The sequence below is a fragment of the Rhinopithecus roxellana genome, chromosome 20 (assembly GCF_007565055.1).
Source record: "Rhinopithecus roxellana isolate Shanxi Qingling chromosome 20, ASM756505v1, whole genome shotgun sequence".
NCBI lineage: Eukaryota > Metazoa > Chordata > Mammalia > Primates > Cercopithecidae > Rhinopithecus > Rhinopithecus roxellana.
This window is the reverse complement of record NC_044568.1, coordinates 2,270,577-2,290,775: the sequence shown is the minus strand read 5'-3', so window position 1 is coordinate 2,290,775 and position 20,199 is coordinate 2,270,577. Positions and strand designations below refer to the sequence as shown.

General features: G+C 44.7%; 1 protein-coding gene across 6 annotated transcripts in view; it reads right to left on the bottom strand.

Moving 5' to 3' along the window:
* Positions 1-570: 570 nt before the first annotated feature.
* LCMT1 (leucine carboxyl methyltransferase 1) overlaps positions 571-20,199 on the bottom strand; it is a 75,467-nt gene continuing 55,838 nt past the window's right edge. For 3 of the 6 annotated variants that reach the window (XM_030925232.1, XM_030925233.1, XM_030925231.1), the window contains 6 exons: positions 18,937-19,039; positions 15,405-15,525; positions 9,932-10,033; positions 8,308-8,399; positions 3,797-3,894; positions 590-819 (listed from right to left, as the gene is read on the bottom strand). In XM_030925232.1, coding sequence (XP_030781092.1) covers positions 797-819; positions 3,797-3,894; positions 8,308-8,399; positions 9,932-10,033; positions 15,405-15,525; positions 18,937-19,039 — 539 coding nt within the window. In that variant the 3' untranslated portion in view covers positions 590-796. Of the gene's footprint in view, positions 820-3,796; positions 3,895-8,307; positions 8,400-9,931; positions 10,034-15,404; positions 15,526-18,936; positions 19,040-20,199 lie in introns of all 6 variants that reach the window. The other 3 variants (XR_004055451.1, XM_010362523.2, XR_004055450.1) reach the window with 3 other exon arrangements.

Genomic DNA, 20,199 nt, shown 5'->3' with positions numbered 1-20,199 from the left:
TCTGCTGCTATTGCCGTAGGCAGCATCCCCTGGTTGCTTCTGCTTCTTGTCTTCTGGGCCTCTCCTCCTCTGACTCTGACGTCTCGTCTGTCCCTCTAATGAGGACTCCGTGATCTTACCAGACCCCCCTTGATAACCCAGGACCACCTCTTCATCTCAAACCCCTAATCCCATTTGCAAAGCCCCTTTTCCACAGAAGGTAACACACTCACAGGCTCTGGGGATCAGGACATGGACACTTTAGGGGCCATCCTTCAGCTGGCCACCATGACCAAGATGAAGGAGGCAACTGAACAGGCCAGCGTGGCCAGGGCAGAGGCAGGAGCCGGAGAAGAGCACTAGCCTCGCATCGGGTGGCCGGGGTCAGGGTGTGAGGCACAGTGTCACGCGCTGCAACAAACAGCACATGAGGGAGTAGATCCTAAAATGGACTCAAGGTCATGGGCCGAGTGTGACTCACAGGGAGTAAGTCAAGGTCAAAGCAGACTTGGGGTCCTTGGCTTTAGCTAACACAGAGGTGAACCCTGGCCCGCCCAACCCATGGGGCACAGAATGAGCAGCGGCAGCCAGCAGAGTTCCAACCACAGGAGACTGGTGGCAAGTGAGATTTATTTAAACACCGACATGTCAACAGGAACAGGAAGAGGAACATGTGCGACCACTGTAGTGATCGAGGCTTCTCAGCGTGTGGGATGAGACCTGCGGACGAGGCCCACCCAGCGCTCAGGGAGCTCGCAGGTACCCTCCAGGAGGGCGACAGGCTTCCGCTTCTGGCTCGGCACAAGCCTTCAACAGATTAATAAGTTATCTCCTTCAGCCCTGAGGGGAGACACACAGACACCATTAGGAGACCCTGGTGGCCAGGAGCAGAGGCCCCAAGTGGACCCCCAGTGACCGGCTCAGGGGCACCAGTCACACTGCTGACCACTGCAGCACCGCCCGCCTGCTAACATAAAAAAGGTTTCGTAAGGACAAAAGGTTGGGCAAGACTGTGTTTATGGGTGGTTTTAAAAGGATTAAGAAAGCATTATAACAGTTCATGGACTGTCTGCAGTTAACGCCAAAAATCTGCCCTTTATGTGCTGAACTTTGAGCAAAGGCAGAGATGGATCTTCCACACAGACAAGCACTGATGTCCCAAAGCAGCCAGGGGTCAGTGGGGACAAAAGAAATTCCTGACATTAAAATGCTCAATATATTGTTCCTTTGTTAGAACTAGAGTTCACATAAAAGTATTACAAATAACCTACATTTCCAAAAACATGGAAAAATTAATTCAGCCATAGTGACATAATATAATATTATAAAGCCATTACAATTATGCTCATTGAGCATTTTTAATTGCCAGGGGGAAGTGCTAAAAGTTATAATATTAAATTGAAAACACTTGAAATCAAAGTTGCATAAATATAAAAATTCAACTCATTATAAAAACAAACAAAACAATATTTAGAAATAGAGGGGAAGGGAAAAGTTGCAAGAGATCATCTCTGACTGACAGGCATACAGGTGGATTTTCTTTGTTATATTTTTTAGAAGCTTTCAACTTCCCTACTACGAAGTATTTTTTTTAATATAATTAAGAGGAGAATAATATAAAAATACGCCAATAGTGACTTTTTTTTTTTTTTTTTTTCTGGAAACAGAGTCTCGCTCTGCTGCCCACGCTGGAGGGCGGTGGCACAGTCTCAGTTCACTGCAACTTCTGCCTCCCAGGTTCAAGAGATTCTCCTGCCTCAGCCTCCCAAGTAGCTGGGACTACAGGCATGCGCCACCATACCCAGCTAATTTTTGTATTTTTAGTAGAAACGGGATTTCACCATGTTGGCCAGGCTGCTTTCGAACTCCTGACCTCAGGTGATCCGCCTGCCTTAGCCTCCCAAAGTGCTGGGATTACAGGTGTGAGCCACTGCACTCAGTCCACCAATAAATGACTTTAAATCCAAAACAAACGTGAAGGCCGGGCACAGTGGCTCATGCCTGTAATCCCAGCACTTTGAGAGGCCGAGCCAGGCAGATCACTTAAGGTCAGGAGTTTGAGACCAGCCTGGCCAACATGGTGAAATTCCATCTCTACTGAAAATACAAAAATGAGCTGGACATGGTGGTGGATGCCTGTAATCCCAGCTACTCAGAAGGCTGAGGCAGGAGAATCACTTGAACCCAGGAGGCGGAGGCTGCAGCGAGACGAGATCATGCTACTGCACTCCAGCCTGGACAACGAGCAAGACTCCATCTCAAAACAAACAAACAAAAAAACCAAAACCAAACCAAACCAATGTGAAAGGTCTGTGTGGGCTGAGCTGCATAGTTAGGCAAATCTGTGTGGAATGACAAGTCCAAAGGGGCTGATTATCAGTCTCAAGTCAACCTGGAATTTTTGCATAGGGGATGGGGGAGGTCCTTGCCTCTGTCAAGTTCTGTTTCAGATCAGCTGCCTGCTTGTGATTGCATGTCATGTGGATTACATCCGGGGGAAGCTTGAAAGGAAGCTATTCCACTGAAGGCCGGAACTGGGATCTAAAGTGGCCTCCATGGGTCTGGAGAGACACTCAAAGCCTAACCACTGGGGGAAGCAAGCCCAGCAGGGGGCAGCTGAAAAGGAGCTGCGCCAGGACCAAGACCAAGGTAACAAGAAACATAGATGGCTCCACACCTGCTCCCCGTGGCCCTACTCGGCCACAGACAGGGATGTGCACCTTAACGAGAAGAGGGAAAATTCAGCCGCTAGCGGCATGGGTTGGTAAGGGAGATGGAAGGATCTGTGCGTTTAACATCCAGTGAACCTGGTTGTAGGTGGATGGAAAAGACACATGCCGGTTCCTTTTCTGGAGATTTTTACTTTAAACTCTCAAGTCTTTTACCTTCCAGCTGTGAGAACGCCACAGTACATCTCTCAAGGGTTGTTTTGGGCTACATGGCTTAAACAGTTCTCCTGGTTTTTGTGCTACAAAAACATGCAAGATATAACAGCAAATTCTCTGGATATGCTCACGGATACTTGTACATGATCCTCTAGTTCTTTCTGGGCCCAAAGTTCCAAATATATCTTTCAATTTGGGAAGAAGAAAAGTTCTGGCCAGCCATAGTGGCTCAGGTCTGTAATCCCAGCACTTTGGGAAGCTGAGGCAAGAGGATTGCTGGAGGCCAGGAATTATTTATTTATTTTTTACTTTTTGAGGTGGAGTTTCGCTCTTCTTGCCCAGGCTGGAGTGCAATGGCGCAGTCTTGGCTCACTGCAACCTCTACCTCCCGGGTACAAGCGATTCTCCTGCCTCAGCCTCCCGAGTAGCTGGGATTACAGGCACCTGGCACCACGCCTGGCTATTTTTTTTCTTTTTCTTTTTCTTTTTCTTTTTTTGTATTTTTAATAGAGACAGGGTTTCACCATGTTAGCCAGGCTGGTCTCGAACTCCTGACGTCAAGTGAGCTGCCCGCCTCAGCCTCCCAGAGTGCTGGGATTACAGGCGTGAGACCCCGTGCCCAGCCTACTTGAGGCCAGGAATTCAAGACCGGCCTTAGAGAGACCTCTACAGAAAATCAGCCCAGCTCCTGTAGTCCCAGCTACTCAGGAGGCAGGAGGATCGCTTGAGCTCAGGAATTGGAGGCTGCAGTGAGCTATGACCGCACCACGGTACTCCAGCCTGGGTGACACAGTGAGACCCTGTCTCAAAACAAGACAGAAAGAAGACAGAGGGAAAGAGGGAGGACAAAAAAAGAAGAGAGAAAGGGAAAGAAAAGGAAAAAGAAAAGTTCACTATTTCCAGGTCAAGGCAAGAAAAGTACAATCACGCACCGAGCTCATTTCCTCCTTTGGTTGCCCAGCAAAGGCAGTAATGCCGCATGAGCTGCTCCAGCAGCTCCATTTCATCCAGGAATTCAAGTGATTCTATCCTGTGGGAAGAATTGAAATAGAACAATCCCAGGGTCTGCATTGAAAAGGAAGATCATGGCCCATAGTTACGGATATGAAAAAATGTTCATGGTAGGTTAAGTGGAAAGAAGGTGGCTATAAAATAGTAATTATGATGTGGCTCCACTTTAATTTCTTTTCACTGAAAAGAAACAAAGTCAAAACACAAATGACAAACTAGAAACATATATTTGCAATTCAAGTGGCAAAGGGTTGAGTTCCTTATTATATAAAGAGCTGTTAAACTTCAGTAAGAAAAACTAGTGGTAACTGGAGGAGACGGGCAGACTAAATTGAAGCAGATTGATACTGTCAAAACAGGACACTATGCAGCCATTTTAAAAAATGGGGTAGGTCCATACGTATTAATAGGCAATAACCTCCAAGACATATCATGGAATTTAAAAAGCAAGTTGTGTCATTTAAAAAGCAAGTAATGTGCACAGTACACCACTCTCCATGTAAAGAAAAAGTGAGACAAATTTGTCTGTATATGTACAGACTTTTGGAAAATACAGAAGAAACCAGAAATGGTACTTGTCTCTTGAGACAGAAGGTAGGAGACCAGCAGTGAGGAGGGTTGTTTTTACTCTATACTACTTTATTCTGGCTTTATAAAAAATTATATGCATGTATGACTTTTCCAAAAAAGCCTTGTAAATGTAAACTTTTAAATATACATACACAGGTTGGGTGAAGCGCCTCATGCCTGTAATCCCAGCACTTTGGGAGGCCATGGTGGGTGGATCTCCTGAGGTCAGAGTTCGAGACCAGCCTGGCCAACATGGTGAAAACCCATTTCTACCAAAAATACACAAATTAGCCTGGCATGGTGGTGCCCACCTGTAGTCACAGCTATTCGGGGGCTGAGGCAGGAGAATTGCTTGAACTGGGAGGCAGAGGTTGCAGTGAGCAGAGATCGTGCCACTGTACTCCAGCCTGGTAACAGAGCAAGACTCAGTCTCAAATAAATAAATAAATAAATAAATAAATAAATAAAATAAATATACACACAGAGAGAGAAATATGCACAAACACATGGAAACAGCTTTTTAAAAAAGTTTGTTTGCTAGGAGCAGTGGCTTACGCCTCTAATGCCAGAGCTTTGGGAGGCCAAGATGGGAGAATCACTTGAGGCCCGGAGTGTGAGACCAGCCTAGGCAATATAGCAAGACTCCATCTCTATCAAAAAAAAAAAAAAAGTTTATGTCAAAATATGTACACACTATGGAGGAAAAGTCAGGCATTTTCAAAAAGTACACAGAATAAAATAAAAAAAAAGAAACAGGATCCAAATTCCTACTATTCACAATAGCCACTGCTAACATCGAGTCCTGCCAGTTGCCCAGGCCTTGTCTGTTATATGTGTGCACGTATGCACAGGTGTGAACACATGTGCATGTCTGTGCATGTTTCTGTATTTGTGATTTCATTCCCGTCTTGGTATGCAGGCCTCAGGACCACATCTGAAGTAAGAATGACTACACATTAAGTAATGTGGTTGCTTCCCAAGTCATTCTACCAGAGACATCCAAAGCAGATCTGATACCAAGTTCTAGAAAAATCCATCACCATACTGAAGGCTCCAAGATGGTTATTATCAAGTACAGCTATCAGGAGACACTACTAATTATTAAGCTGTTCACTAGAATGAGTGCTCCCAAGGGCAGGAATGTCTTTTGCCCTATTTTGATCATTGCTGTAACCCTGGTGCTTAGAAAAGTGCTGGGTACACAGCAGACACTCAGCATTTGTTCAATGAATAGCCTCGCCTTAGACTTATACTCCACAGTTTCTGGCAAAAGCAGATACAAACTACGTGGCATTCAGAGAGCTGGGCAGGCTGTTCGGCCTGGCATAGACAGACAAAGGCCTTCCAATCTCCTTACCCACCACCCCTGCGAGGGTTACACGTTGCTGTCTACAGAAGTCCTGGAAACATGAGACAAATGACTTCCTGGAGGCAAGAGTTTCCTTGTGGTTGATGCTAGTCACAGGCTCCTTTCTGGGCATCTAGAAGCAGTCCCAGAGCAACCCCGTGTCAGGGATGTTCAGAACAATCGTCTTGACATACAGCAAATGAAAACCAACCTGTGGAGAAGGATGCTTCCGGAAGAATCCAGGAAGCACTGACCTGATCACGTGGAGACAGCACTTTCTCAAACCCTCCAGGCTTTCATGGCCAATTATTCATGTACATATTTGGGAAAACCAGTGATATGTCTAAATGTTAATAAGTTATATGGAAAAGCAAAGCCAAAAATTCTTCTCATGATCTTGTAAGAGACCAAAGGCTATTGATCTTAGATCTCCAAAGGCAAGAAGAAAGCACGAAACAGGAAGCACAGAGTGACTACAAAAAAAAAGAGCTGAAGTGCGCACTAGGGCTGTACATAGATGCACGACGGTGATGTTCTCTCCAGTGTTGTTTATAACAAGGAAATGAAAACAAGATGAATAAACAAGACACCGCAACTAAATGCCCAGCTACAGACATTTTTAATTATTTAAAAATTATCAATATACTATATCCACATATCAATACAAATACTATGTACCCTATTTTTTTTTTTTTTTTTCGAGACACAGTTTCGCTCTTGATGCCCAGGCTGGAGTGCAATGGCATGACCTCGGCTCACTGCAACCTCTGCCTCCCAGGTTCAAGCAATTCTCTTGCCTCAGCCTCCCAAGTAGCTGGGATTACAGGCACCCGCCACCATGCCCGGCTAATTTTTTGTATTTTTAGTAGAGACACGGTTTCACCATGTTGGCCAGGCTGGTCTCGAACTCCTAACTTCAGGTGATCCACCTGCCTTGGGCTCCCAAAGTGCTGGGATTACAGGTGTGAGCCACCACGCATGGCCCTATGTACCCTTAAATGGGACATGGCAACCCTCAATATTTTGATATGTAAAGGCACATACAATCTATTGTTTTCAAAAAGGATGGTGGTTTACAGACCAGTATGTGTAGTATGAATCCACAGATTAAAAAAATAGAAATCTATGTATTAATAAATATTTATCTTTCTATCTATCTAGGAAAAGAATATTCCCCAATATGTTAAGAACTGCTACCTCCCAAGTGTGACTACAGAGGGGACAACTACTTTATACTTCATGCACTTTATAATGCTTGAGGAACTTTTTAGAACCACAAGCATAGATTTCCTTTATAATGGGGAGAAGAGTCCATTTAAAAACCCACCAGCCCCTTATACGTCCTTGAGCAACGTCGTTTTCTTCCCTCTCCAAAGTTATGTAAAATTTCCACTGCCAAGCTTGCTCTGGGAGTTTTCCAGGTGTAACTGCTTGTTTCTACTAAAATAATCAGTTTGGGCATAAGCCCTATCTCAGCTAATAGCTAATGAGTTACTTTCAAGCTGCTATCAGTGTTTAACTTGTTTCAAAATAGGTCTAGTTAGGGTCTTTTTTTTTTTTTTTTTTTTTGAGACGGAGTCTCACTCTGTCGCCCGGGCTGGAGTGCAGTGGCCAGATCTCAGCTCACTGCAAGCTCCGCCTCCCGGGTTTACGCCATTCTCCTGCCTCAGCCTCCCAAGTAGCTGGGACTACAGGCGCCAGCCCCCTCGCCCGGTTAGCTTTTTGTATTTTTTAGTAGAGACGGGGTTTCACCGTGTTAGCCAGGATGGTCTCAAACTCCTGACCTCGTGATCCGCCCGTCTCGGCCTCCCAAAGTGCTGGGATTACAGGCTTGAAACACCGCGCCCGGCCGGTCTTTTTTTTTTTTTTTTTTTTTTTTTGAGAAGCAGTCTTGCTCTGTCACCCAGGCTGGATACTGTGGCGCAACCTCAGGTCACTGCAACCTCCGCCTCCTGGATTCAAGTAACTCTCCTGCCTCGGCCTCCTTAGTAGCTGGGATTCCAGGCCTGTGCCACCACGCCCGGCTAACTTTTGCATTTGTATTTATTTTATTTTTTGGAGACAGAGTTTTGCTCTTTCACCCAGGCTGGAGTGAAGTGGCGCGATCTCGGCTCACTGCAACCTCCGCCCCCGCCCCGGGGTTCAAGCGATCCTCCTGCCTCAGCCTCCTGAGTAGCTGGAATTACAAATGTGTGCCACCCCGCCTGGGCTAATTTTTGTATTTTTAGTAGAGACCGGGTTTCACTGTGTTGACCGGGTTTAGTATGAGACCGGGTTTCACTACGTTGGCCAGGCTGGTCTCGAACTCCTGACCTCAAGTGATCGGCACACCTATGCCTCCCAAAGTGCTGGGATTACAAGTGTGAGTCACTGTGCCTGGCCTTGTGTTTTTTTTTTTTTTTTTTAAATGAAATCTCCACATATTGTTCTGTTTTTCTGCATTAAAGAATAGAGGCAATCATGCCTTCAGTTCACAATGAATGCCCATCAAGCTGACGCTCACCAACCCCATACCTGCTCACTTCAGCTCGAGGTAACCTGTTGTACAACTCCATCATGTCGACGGCCGATGCTGTTTCCCACCCATTCGACAGGAGCCGTTCTTTCTAAAATGTGCAACGAAGAGAAATGGAGAACTAGAGAACTACCAGGCACCGGCTTACAAATCTGAGACACTATTTTGTTTTAAAGAGACAAGGTCTCACTCTGTTGCCCAGGCTGAAGTGCAGCGGTGTGATCATAGCTCACTGCAGCCATGACCTACTAGGCTCAAGCGATTCCTCCCCCTTCAGCTGCCCAAGGTGCTGGGATCAGAGGTGTGAGCCAGTGCACCTGGCACTGAGACGCTCTTAAGCACACCAGACCTCCTCTGAGCTGACTCCTTTCTCAAAAGCACATTCTAGACCCTAATATCTTCTTTTTACTTTCCGACTTTCCATATTGAACAAGCATTGTTATAATGGGGGGAAATTCACTAAAGTACTTCCAAAGAGAAATAAAGGAAGAACTTTTCTATGAGCGACAGTTTTTTAAAGCATTCTAATGGTTATGTGACAAAAGACATGTAAAAATGAACCTATTTATTTATTAATTTACTTATTTATTTTGAGACAGAGGCTCACTCTGTTGCCCAGGCTGGAGTGCAGTAGCTTGATTTCGGCTCACTGCAACCTCCATCTCCCAGGTTCAAGCAAATCTCCTGCCTCAGCCTCCTGAGTAGCTGGGATTACAGGCATGCGCCACCACACCCGGCTAATTTTTGTATTTTTAGTAGAGATGGGGTTTCACCATATTGACCAGGCTGGTCTCAAACTCCTGAACTCAGGTGATCTGCCTGCCTCAGTATCCCAAAGTGCTGGGATTACAGGCGTGAGCCACCGCACCCACCCAAAAAAATGAACCTATTTATATGGGGGCAGGGGTGGGAGTTGTTTTGAGAAAAAATAAATGACTTTTTTAAAGGAAGGGGGCATTACGATAGAGTCAAAGAGGTTTAAGGGACGTATCAATCATCTACAAAGTGTGGACAATGTTTAAATCCTGATTCAAACACATCAACTATAAAAAAAGGTTTTTTTAAACAACTGGGGAAATTGAACATGAACTGGGCATTAAATGCTATGACGGAGTTGTCAGCTTGTGAGGTATGATCTGTGAAATGGTATCATCATCATCCTGGGAGAAGCAAGTCCTTATTGGTAGGTGATTCACATGCGTATTTAGGGGTGAAATCATGTGCTGTCTGGGATTTGCCTGAAAATATTCCAACATCAACAAAAAAATTGTGGGAGAATATAGGAAATAATACTGATAAAACAAGTAATACTGAAGTTAGGTGATGGGACATGTGTTTTTATTTTACCATTCCCTCTACCTTTATGTTTGTTTGAAAATTTGCATAATACAAAGTCAAAATAATAGGGTGTAGGAGATGTAAATGTGTATTTTCTACACCAAGATGGCAAAGCAGGACTTGGTCTTCCCAGTATCATGAACTAGCAGCCCACATGGAGGCTCAGCAGCCTATGGTGGCAGGCACTGAACAGGGCTTCTCCACGATCATATCTGCAAAGAAAGACCTTTATATATCTTGGTTAACTAAGGGTCCAAATGGATGTCCCAGTTCCTGCTCTCTGACCTGTGACTCTAATGACTTGCAGGTCTCCACTCCCGCCAGGTCACACTGGCGTCTCCGCAGGTTTTCAATCATGATCTGCCCAAACCGATCACCCATGTTCACCTAGGAGGGAAAGAGAAGGTAAGATATTACTCTAAGAGTTTGTTAAATATGCAAAATAAAACATCATCATCCTATTTTTAAGCAACAGAGGCTGACGCTTGATGATGCACACCCAGGGTAGGAAAAGGACTGAGGGGCAGGCACCAGCACAGTGCTGGCGGGAGCATAAACTTGGGTAGCCCTGGAAGGGCAACTGGGCAGGATACACCCATTTTAAATGCTCAACCTGGCCAAGCGAAGTGGTTCACGCCTGTAATCCCAGCACTTTGGGAGGCAAGGAGGGCGGATCACGAGGTCAGGAGATCGAGACCATCCTGGCTAACACAGTGAAACTCTGTTTCTACTAAAAATACAAAAAATTAGCTGGGCATGGTGGCGGGCGCCTGTAATCCCAGCTACTCGGGAGGCTGAGGCAGGAGAATGGCGTGAACCCGGGAGGCGGAGCTTGCAGTGAGCCGAGATTGTGCCACTGCACTCCAGCCTGGGCGACAGAGCGAGACTCCGTCTCAAAAAAATAAAAAAAATAAAAAATAAATGCTCAACCTGTGATGCACCAATTCCACCGAAAGCAATTTACCCTACAGATACACTCACAAGTGTATGCTAAGATGCAAGAATTATCACAGCATTAGGTAAAATAGGAAGAATCTGGAAATAACTCCTGGCATGTCTGTATAATGAAATCATATATAGCCATGAAAACAAGAGAAGGAAGACAGATACAGAAATGAAATGACCTCTAGGGTAAACTCTTGAAAAGTGAAGTACAGAGGAGTATGGATAGTATACGCCCATCTGTCTTCAAGGAAAAAAAGAATCTCTATGTACATAGAAAAATTCTGGAATGTGGCAGCCTTGCTTTCCAGATTAGAGGACCAAGGTCTGGGGCAGGAGAGAGATTTACTTTTCCTTGTCTACCCTGTTGTATTTTTAACTTTTCTACCCTGCATGTGGTATTACTTTTCTAATTACAAAAACTGATCTAAAAAACCCAAAATTATATGCGAAAAACGCCAGGAAACAATATTAGTGTATACCATTGTAGTATATACACTATTGCTTTTTCAAAAATTCACCACTTTCAGCCAGGCATGGTGGCCATGCCTGTAATCTCAGCACTTTGGGAGGCTGAGGCGGGCAGATCACTTGAGGTCAGGAGTTCAACACCAGCCTGGCCAACATGGTGAAACACCATCCCTACTAAAAATACAAAAATCAGCTGGATGCAGTGGCACGTGCCTGTAATCCCAGCTACTCAGGAGGTTGAGACAGGAGAATCACTTGTACCCAGGAGGCGGAGGTTGCAGTGAGCCGAGATTGTGCAACTGCACTCCAGCCTGGACGACAGAGAGACTCTTGTCTCAAAAAAAAAAAAAAAGGATGGGTGTGGTGGCTCATGCCTGTAATCCCATTACTTTGGGAGGCTGAAGCAGGTGGATCACTTGAGGTCAGGAGTTCGAGACCAGCCTGACCAACATGGTGAAACCCGTCTCTACTGAAAATGCAAAAATTAGCTGGGTGTGGTGGCAGGCAACTGTAATCCCAGCTACTAGGGAGGCTGAGGCAGGAGAATCGCTTGAACCCACGAGTCGGAGGTTGCAGTGAGCCAAGATCACACCACTGCATTCCAGGCTGGGCAACAAGAGCGAAACTCCATCTCAGCAGGGGAAAATCCACTTAACAATATGAGAAATGATTTTTGGAGTACACACGACAGCACTGCCAGACAAGAACCAACACTATTTTGGTGGAGAGAAAGGAATGTGGCACTAATGATCACATGGCACTTCTTCATTCCAGATAGAAAGTGTTTGTCAGCACATACTCTGTTGTTTTATTGCCTGGGTTTGAATCTTTGCTTGACATTTAAGAGCTTTGAGGCTGTGTGTAAACTACATAACTCTGTGCCTTAGTCTCCCCTTACCTATAAAATTAGAATAGTACTAGTATCTACTTGTGGCCAGTTGTGATAATTACATAAATTAAAAGGCTAGGTGCAGTGGCTCACACCTGTAATCCCAGCACTTCGGGAGGCCGAGGTGGGCAGATCACTTGAGGTCAGGAGTTCAAAAGCAGCCTGGCCAACATGGTGAAACCCCGTCTCTACGAAAAATACAAAATTAGCTGGGAATGGTGGCACACACCTGTAATCCCAGTTACTCAGGAGGCTGAGGCAGGACAATCACTTGAACCTGGGAGGTGGAGGCTGCAATGAGCCAAGATAGTGCCACTGCCCTCCAGCCTGGGTGACAGGGTGAGATTCCATCTCAAAAAATAAATAAGTAAGTTAATCTATGTAAAACTCATAGAATAGTCCCTGCTATATAGTAAGCAAAATCTAAGAATTTGCTACCACTGCTTTAGAATTATTATTGAAATTATTATCATCCATGTAGTTTTGTCATCTTAAACTACTAATTAGAAAACAAGCTAAGCATGGTGGCTGATGCCTGTAGTCCCAGGGCTTCGGGAAACTGGGGTAGGAGAACTGCTTGAAGCCAGAAGTTTGAAACCAGCCTGGACAACACAGCAAGACTCCGTCTCTCCCAAAAAAAAAAAGAAAAAATTAACCGAGAATGGTGGTGTGCACCTACAGTCCTAACTAATGGGGAGACCAAGGTTGGGGGATCACTTGAGCCTGGGAGCTCAAGGCTGCAGTGAACTATGATGGCACCACTGCACTCCAGCCTGGGCGACAGAACAAGACCCTATTTCTAAAAAAAAAAAAAAAAAAAAGGAAAAGCAAACAATGTAAGGCATGTGAGCAATTAATACATGGTTGTGAGGGTGCTGATCATTTTGTGTTTGTTAGGAAATTACTGAATTAACTTAAATGTTCATTATGCACCAGGTGAGGGTGGTGGGTGGGAGCAGAACCGGCTGAGGGACAGCTATGGACAACATTTTGAAAACTGGCACATTCCCAGGCTTGCTCCAAAGTGACAAGATCTCTGGTCAGAATTCACTGAATCCATCATCTCTCATATGATGTTGAATAAACACCTGTTCAACAAAAGAATACACAAACTAAGGAAAGTAAACGTAGCGGCACAAATCTGAAACATGTGGAGTATGGACAGCGGAATTTGTTTCCCCAGATGTGGTTATCCTGAAAGCAAAGATAGGTCCCCAGGATTTGTTCACATGAAAAGAAAAGACCAGTGAGGCCACCTTCCATTACATCCATCCATCAGGATGGAAGACAGAGTCTGAGGAGCGCTCCCAATTAAAGAGAGGGAAGGATGCAAAATTAACCAATCAAGAACCATCTACACAGGAACCTGGGCAGGAAGGGACCTGGGAAGGAGGCTGAGAGATCAAGGGCTAGCCCTAGATCTGTCCATAATTACATGACACTGGGTAAGTCCCCTTATTGATCTTATGTGTGATAAAATAAAAAAGAAAAGGAGATTTAAAAAATAAAACTGACCAACTCGGGCAACATGGCAAAACCCTGTCTCTACAAAAATAATTTAAAAATTAGCTGGGCATGGTGTGTGCACCTGTGATCCCAGCTACTTGGGAGGATGACCTGGCAGGATCATCTGAGCCCCAGGTCGAGGCTGCAGTGAGCCATGATCCCCACCACTGCACTCCAGCCTGGGTGATACAGTGAGACCCTACCTCAAACAAACAAATAAATAAAAAGCAATACACAATAAAAATAGTGAGCATGTATCAGTGCTTATCATGCGATAAGCCACTGACCAGCATCTCAGGAATCCCCTTAATAATCTGGAGAGCAGGTATTATTCTTTTTTTTTTTTTTTTTTTTTTTGAGATAGAGTCTCACTCTGTCACCCAGGCTGGAGTACAATGGTACAGTCTCAGCTAACTGCAACCTCTGCCTCCCCGGTTCAAGCGATTCTCCTGCCTCAGCCTCCCAAGTAGCTGGGATTACAGGCATCTGCCACCATGCCTGGCTAATTTTTGTATTTTTAGTAGAGACAGGGTTTCACCATGTTGGCCAAGCTGGTCTCGAACTCCTGACCTCAGGTGATCTGCCCACATCGGCCTCCCCAAAGTGCTGGGATCACAGGCATGAGCCACCGTGCCCAGCCAAGAGTGGGTATTATTTCTTTAAAAACAAAAAACTGGGGCTCAGAGACAGCAAAAAATAGCTGATGCTTACTTACAGCTGGGCAACACTGTCAGTACTTTTGGATACATTAACTCATTTACATCTCACAACAATGCTATGAAGTAGGGACTATTATTTTCAGATGAAGAAACAGGCACAGAGGGACAGCCGGGCATGGTGGCTCATGCCTGTAATCCCAGCACTTTGGGTGGCTGAGGCAGTCAGATCACCTGAGGTTATGAGTTTGAGACCAGCCTGGCCAACATGGTGAAACCCCATCTCTACTAAAAACACAAAATTAGCCGGATGTGATGGTGCACACCTGTAATCCCAGCTACTTGGAAGGCTGAGGCAGGAGAATGGCTTGAACTTGGGAGGCGGAGGTTGCAGAGAGCCGAGATCGCGCCACTGCACTCCAGCCTGGGCAATAAGAGTGAAACTCTGGCAAAGAAAAGAAAGAAAAGGAAAGGAAAGGGAAAGGGAAAGGAAAAGAAAAGAAAAAAAAGAAACAGGCACAGAGGGGTTATGTAACTTGCCCAGGTCACACAGCAGGAATGCCCACCTCTGGAGCATGGACCTTAGGCAGCTGTGCTGCCTAAGGTCACATAGCTGAGAGCACAAGCCAGGGCCAGGATTCAACCCAAGCTGGGCTATTCCAAAGCTCTAAAACAGAACTTTTTCTGCAATAAATCAGAAGAAGTAAACAGGCAGCTGGTAAATCATACACAGTAATCTTAGAAACTAGAATATTTTACATTAAAATCCCACATTTCCAACTTCTTTCAAAAATCAGGAGTTCTGGCAGCTCTAGGCTCACATGCCTACATGATAACAACTGGCTGTAAATGGACAGTGGCCACTCCCATGAGGTGGGACGTTGGTGCTCCAGTTCACCACAGTCCCCAAACCCTATACTACTACACCTGGCTGACTTCCTCCACTGGTACCACCTGCCTGTCCCTGACAGTATCTGAGTTGCTACCCCAAAATGCTGGTAGCCAAAATCCCCTTCCTCATGTTCTATGACTCCACGGTACATGTAATGATAAAAATAAGAACTTGAAAGACTTTTGTAAAGGCTAAGACAGAAGTTCCAATAACTCTAGCTAAAAGTCTGCAGGAGGTCAAGAGGTCAGGAGTGCTAAGATTGCTGGTTGATGAATAAAGGAGATACGTGAGAGGCTGGAGGAGGAAGGAAAAGGATGAGGGAAGTTATCCGAAGGGTGCTGGGAGAGGGAAGCCACCACAGGGGTCCTGTACAGAATCCAATTCGCCTGTGTTTCCTTTTACCTGTTCGTAGTTTATGAACATGGCTGCCTCAAAACTGTTGGCTGCCCACTTCAGGAGGCTTGCGGACTGCTCTGGAGTCATGTAAACCAGTACACATTCAGCTATCAGGAGTGTTGGCAATCTTAAGAGAAGAAAAAAAGGCACATAAATTTGTTATCATCAAGTCAGGACCCTCTAATCGTACTGCAGTGCTGGTGGGGCAGTCCATGCCCCAGGGAAATCAGGCCTGAGCGAGCACAGCCCCAGTCAGGGCAGAAATACATGGGGAATACCATCACAATCCGAGCTTTCTACTGTCAACAGGTGAGCAGTGAGCAATGATTTGTGTGGCAATGAAAACACGTTAAGTGTGTGTGCTGGACTGTAAAAACGGCTACAAGTTCTCCCTTGCTGTGTACTCACACCATGCCAACATAACACTACAGCTTTTCCCATTTGAGAGGTGTTTATTCTTCTACCCCTGGAATCTAGGCTGGTCATGAAACTTTTGCTTTGGTCAACAGGACAGTAGCAAACATGATGCAAGCAGAAGTTTTAAAGTCACTTGCACATTGGTGCTTGCTCTCTTGCTGCACTTGGAAACCTGAAGGAACCCAAGCTAGCCTGCTATAGGAGGAGAAGATCTGTGGAATAGAAGGAGGCCTCCCAACTGACAGCCAGCCAGACCCTAGCTGGCCTGCCCACTACCCACATGATTGAACTCCAGGATATCAGCTAAACCCAACCCCAATCAGAACCATCCGGCTAAGCCCTGTCCAAACTGCAGAAGAACCTCCAGCTAAGTAAGGCCAACCCAAACTGCAGAAGAACATCCAGCTAAGCCCAGCCCAAACTGCAGAACATCCAGCTAAGCCCAACAAGAAACTGGCTGAAAAGAACATGGTATGCCCTACCCAATGGACTACTATGCAGCTCGTAAGTATGATGTTTCAGGGACTGTGTTTATTGATACAAAAGCTATCCATGGTCCCCAGATTCAAGTGGCCTATCAGATGCTTCCCTGCACTTCTTCAAAGCAGATATCCCAGGAGTAACTAAACAGTCAAATGTCATTAGCTGTTTAATGTCTCTTTACACACAACAATGTGTAAGCTGTTTTGTTCATGGCTCTATAGTGGGTACCGGTACCTCACAGAATCTTGATTATTTGCTAAATGAGCGAATAAACAAACAAATGATTGTATGTGTACATATACACACATATATTCGATTTTTTTTTTTTTTTTTTTTTGAGACGGAGTCTCATTCTGTCACCAGGCTGGAGTGCAATGGCGCAATCTCAGCTCACTGTAACTTCTGTCTCCTGAGTTCAAGCAATTCCCCTGCCTCAGCCTCCAAAGTAGCTGGGACTACAGGCACACACCACTACACCCAGCTAATTTTTGTATTTTTAGTAGAGACGACGTTTCTCCATGTTGGCCAGGATGGTCTCAATCTCTCGACCTCGTGATCTGCCTGTCTCAGCCTCCCAAAGTGCTGGGATTACAGGCATGAGCCACCGCACCCAGCCGATTCTTTCAGAAGTTCCAAAACTGGCTGGGTGCAATGGCACATGCCTGTAATTCCAACACTTTGGGAGGCCAAGGCAGGCAGATTGTTTGGGCTCAGGAGTTCAAAGCAAGCCTGGGCAATATGGTGAAACCTTGTCTCTATAAAAATTAACTGGGTGTGGTGGTGCATGCCTGTGGTCCCAGCTACTCAGGAAGCTGAGGTGGGAGGATCACTTGAGCCTGGGAGATTCACGCTGCAATAAGCACAGATCACGTCACTGCACTCCAGCCTGGGTGACAGAGTAAGACCCTGTCTCCAAACAAACAAAAAGTTCCAAAATTATACACATAGCATAATCACATTTTAAAGAAAAACATATATTTACAAATTTTGGGATAAAATTTATTAAGGTGGTTATCTCTAAGTATTGGGATTAGGAATTATTTTTATCTTCTCTTTGAGGAACCATCAAAATCATCAGCAACAATTAAAACTACAGAAATGAAGAGCATTCCTCAGAGACTTCTTTGACAGTTATCAACATTCTCAACCGCTAACACTTACAGGTGGATTCTATTAGTACTCACATTTTCACTTTTTTTTTTTTTTTTTTTGAGATGGAGTCTTGCTCTGTTGTCTAGGCTGCAGTGCGATGTCATGATCTTGGCTCACTGCAATCTCCACCTCCTGGGTTCAAATGATTCTCCTGCCTCAGCCTCCTGAGTAGCTGGGGTCCAGGCGCCCAACAACACGCCCAGCTAATTTTTTGTATTTTTAGTAGAGATGGGGCTTCAATATGCTGGCCAGGCTGGTCTCGAACTCCTGACCTCAGGTGATCTGCCCACCTCGGCCTCCCAAAGTGCTGGGATTACAGGCATGAGACACCACGCCCAGCCTATAATTCACATTTTTCAGAAGAGGAAACAGATGCAGAGAAGTGAAGTTATCCAAGGTCATGATCTAGTGCATGTTCCTGTCAGGATTCAAACCTGTGCAGCTGGACTCAGTTCCTAGACTCATGAACTACCAGGAACATTCTCCTTATGCATATATGCAAGATCTTCTCCAAGGGACACCCACGAAAGTGGAACTGCTATATCCTATGGTACACATACTTAAAACGTTACTCAATACTTTCAGATTGCTCCTCACTATGGTTGCACCAAGTTCACTTCCAGCAGTGGTGTATCATTCCCTATCCCCCACATCCTTGCCAACACTTGATACTGTCAGCTGTTACATTTTTGCCAACTTGGTGAGAGTAAAATAGAATTTCATCTGATTATCACTGATGCCCAATACCTGTTTCATATGATATTCAGTTTCTTCTTTGAACTGCCTGGTAATCTATCCTTTGCCCATTTTTCTATGAGGCTTTGAGTAGTAGTTGTTCTTTATATATTCTGGACGCCAATCTTTTCTTTATATGTTACAAACATGTTTCTATCCATACAATTATCTTCTCTCAAACTTTTATATGAAATAAGGCACCAGTATTTTAGTATTTTTACAAAGTAACACAGGTGATTCTGACGTAGAAACAGACTTGAAGAACAGTATTGCTTTAAAAATTTCAGAAAACTAGGCCAGGCGTGATGGCTTACAACTGTAATCTCAACACTTTGGGAGGCCAAGGCAGGCGGATCACCTGACGTCGGGAGTTTGAGACCAGACTGACTACATGGAAAAACCCCATCTCTACTAAAAATACAAACTTAACCAGGTGTGGTGGCGCATGCCTGTAATCCCAGCTACTACGGAGGCTGAGGCAGGAGAATCACTTGAACCTGGGAGGTGGAGGTTGCGGTGAGCTGAGATTGTGCCACTGCATTCCAGCCTGGGCAACAAGAGCAAAACTACATCTCAAAAAAAAAAAAAAAAAAAAAAAAAGAATTTTTTTTCAGAAAACTAGGTAGCAATGAAATAAAACTTACAGAATAAAAAATAAGAACATGAGTATCATGCTACACTTCCGACTGGCCTTATCTCATAATTAGCATAAAATCACAAATGCAAAAGAGGTTTTAAAAAAAAATCTCACTGTGTATTCATGTTACATTTCTTTAGTTTCTCTTCCAGTTCAGACAGGTCTCGGAGATCGGCTCCAATAACGGCATATCTCTTTGAATCCAGTATGTGTCCATCTGCAAATGCAATCAGAGGCTATAATTTTAATGAATATGTCTTTTCCAAAGTTATAGTAGCCTTATGGTTTTTCCCTACTAAAAAAATACATGCATCATTGTTAAAATTACATGTTAAAAAAAAATTAGAGGAGGGTAAAAATTAACCAAAATCGTATCTTCCAAAGATAACTCTTCGTGTTTTGGTGTGTAACATTTCAGCCTTTTGTCCTATGTGCTTAAGTTATTGTACACAACAAAAACACATTCTCCCTCTCATGCACATAGTGGGCGCACACACGCACACACACACACACCCTGAATAGAGAAAACAAAATGGGACCATCCGAGATGTGGTTTGAAAACTGCTTTTCCTACATAGCAACAGCATCAGGGACATCCTTCTGTATAATGATTTCATAGCATTCCACTGACTGGATAAAATATAACTTATTTAGCCAATCCCTCACTATGAGACATGGTATTCCTAAGTTTTCCCCATCTAGGTATTGCAAGCATCCTTGTATATACGTCATGAAGCATCTGTCCAGTTATTTCTTTAAAGTAGACAGTATGAGTGGAATTAAGAGATCAGAGGGTAGCCAGGCATGGTGGCTCAAGCCTGTAATCCCAGCACTTTGGGAGGCCAAGTCGGGCAGATCACGAGGTCAGGAGATTGAGACCATCCTGGCTAACACAGTGAAACCCTGCCTCTACTAAAAATACAAAAAAAAAAAAGAAAAAAAAAATTAGCCGGGTATGGTGGCAGGCGCCTGTAGTCCCAGCTACTCTGGAGGCTGAGGCAGGAGAATGGCACGAACCTGGGAGGTGGAGCTTGCAGTGAGCCGAGATTGCACCACTGCACTCCAGCCTGGGCAACAGAGAGACTCCATTTCAAAAAAAAAAAAAAAGAGATCAGACGGTAAGCCTATTAAATATGGGGACCCATTAGCAGGCTGCTTTCTAAATCTTATGCCCATTTGTGTTATGTTTTAAAAAAGACAATCTATGTACTAATGTATTTACAAATAAAATGACAGCATTTGCTTTGAAAGACTCCAGCAGAGGTGGGATGAAATGGTATCTATAGTGATCCTCAGGATTCAGCTGTCATCAGAATCACCTGGGTGGCTTGCTAAACCACAGATTGATAGGCTCTACCCCAAGTTTCTGATTCACTA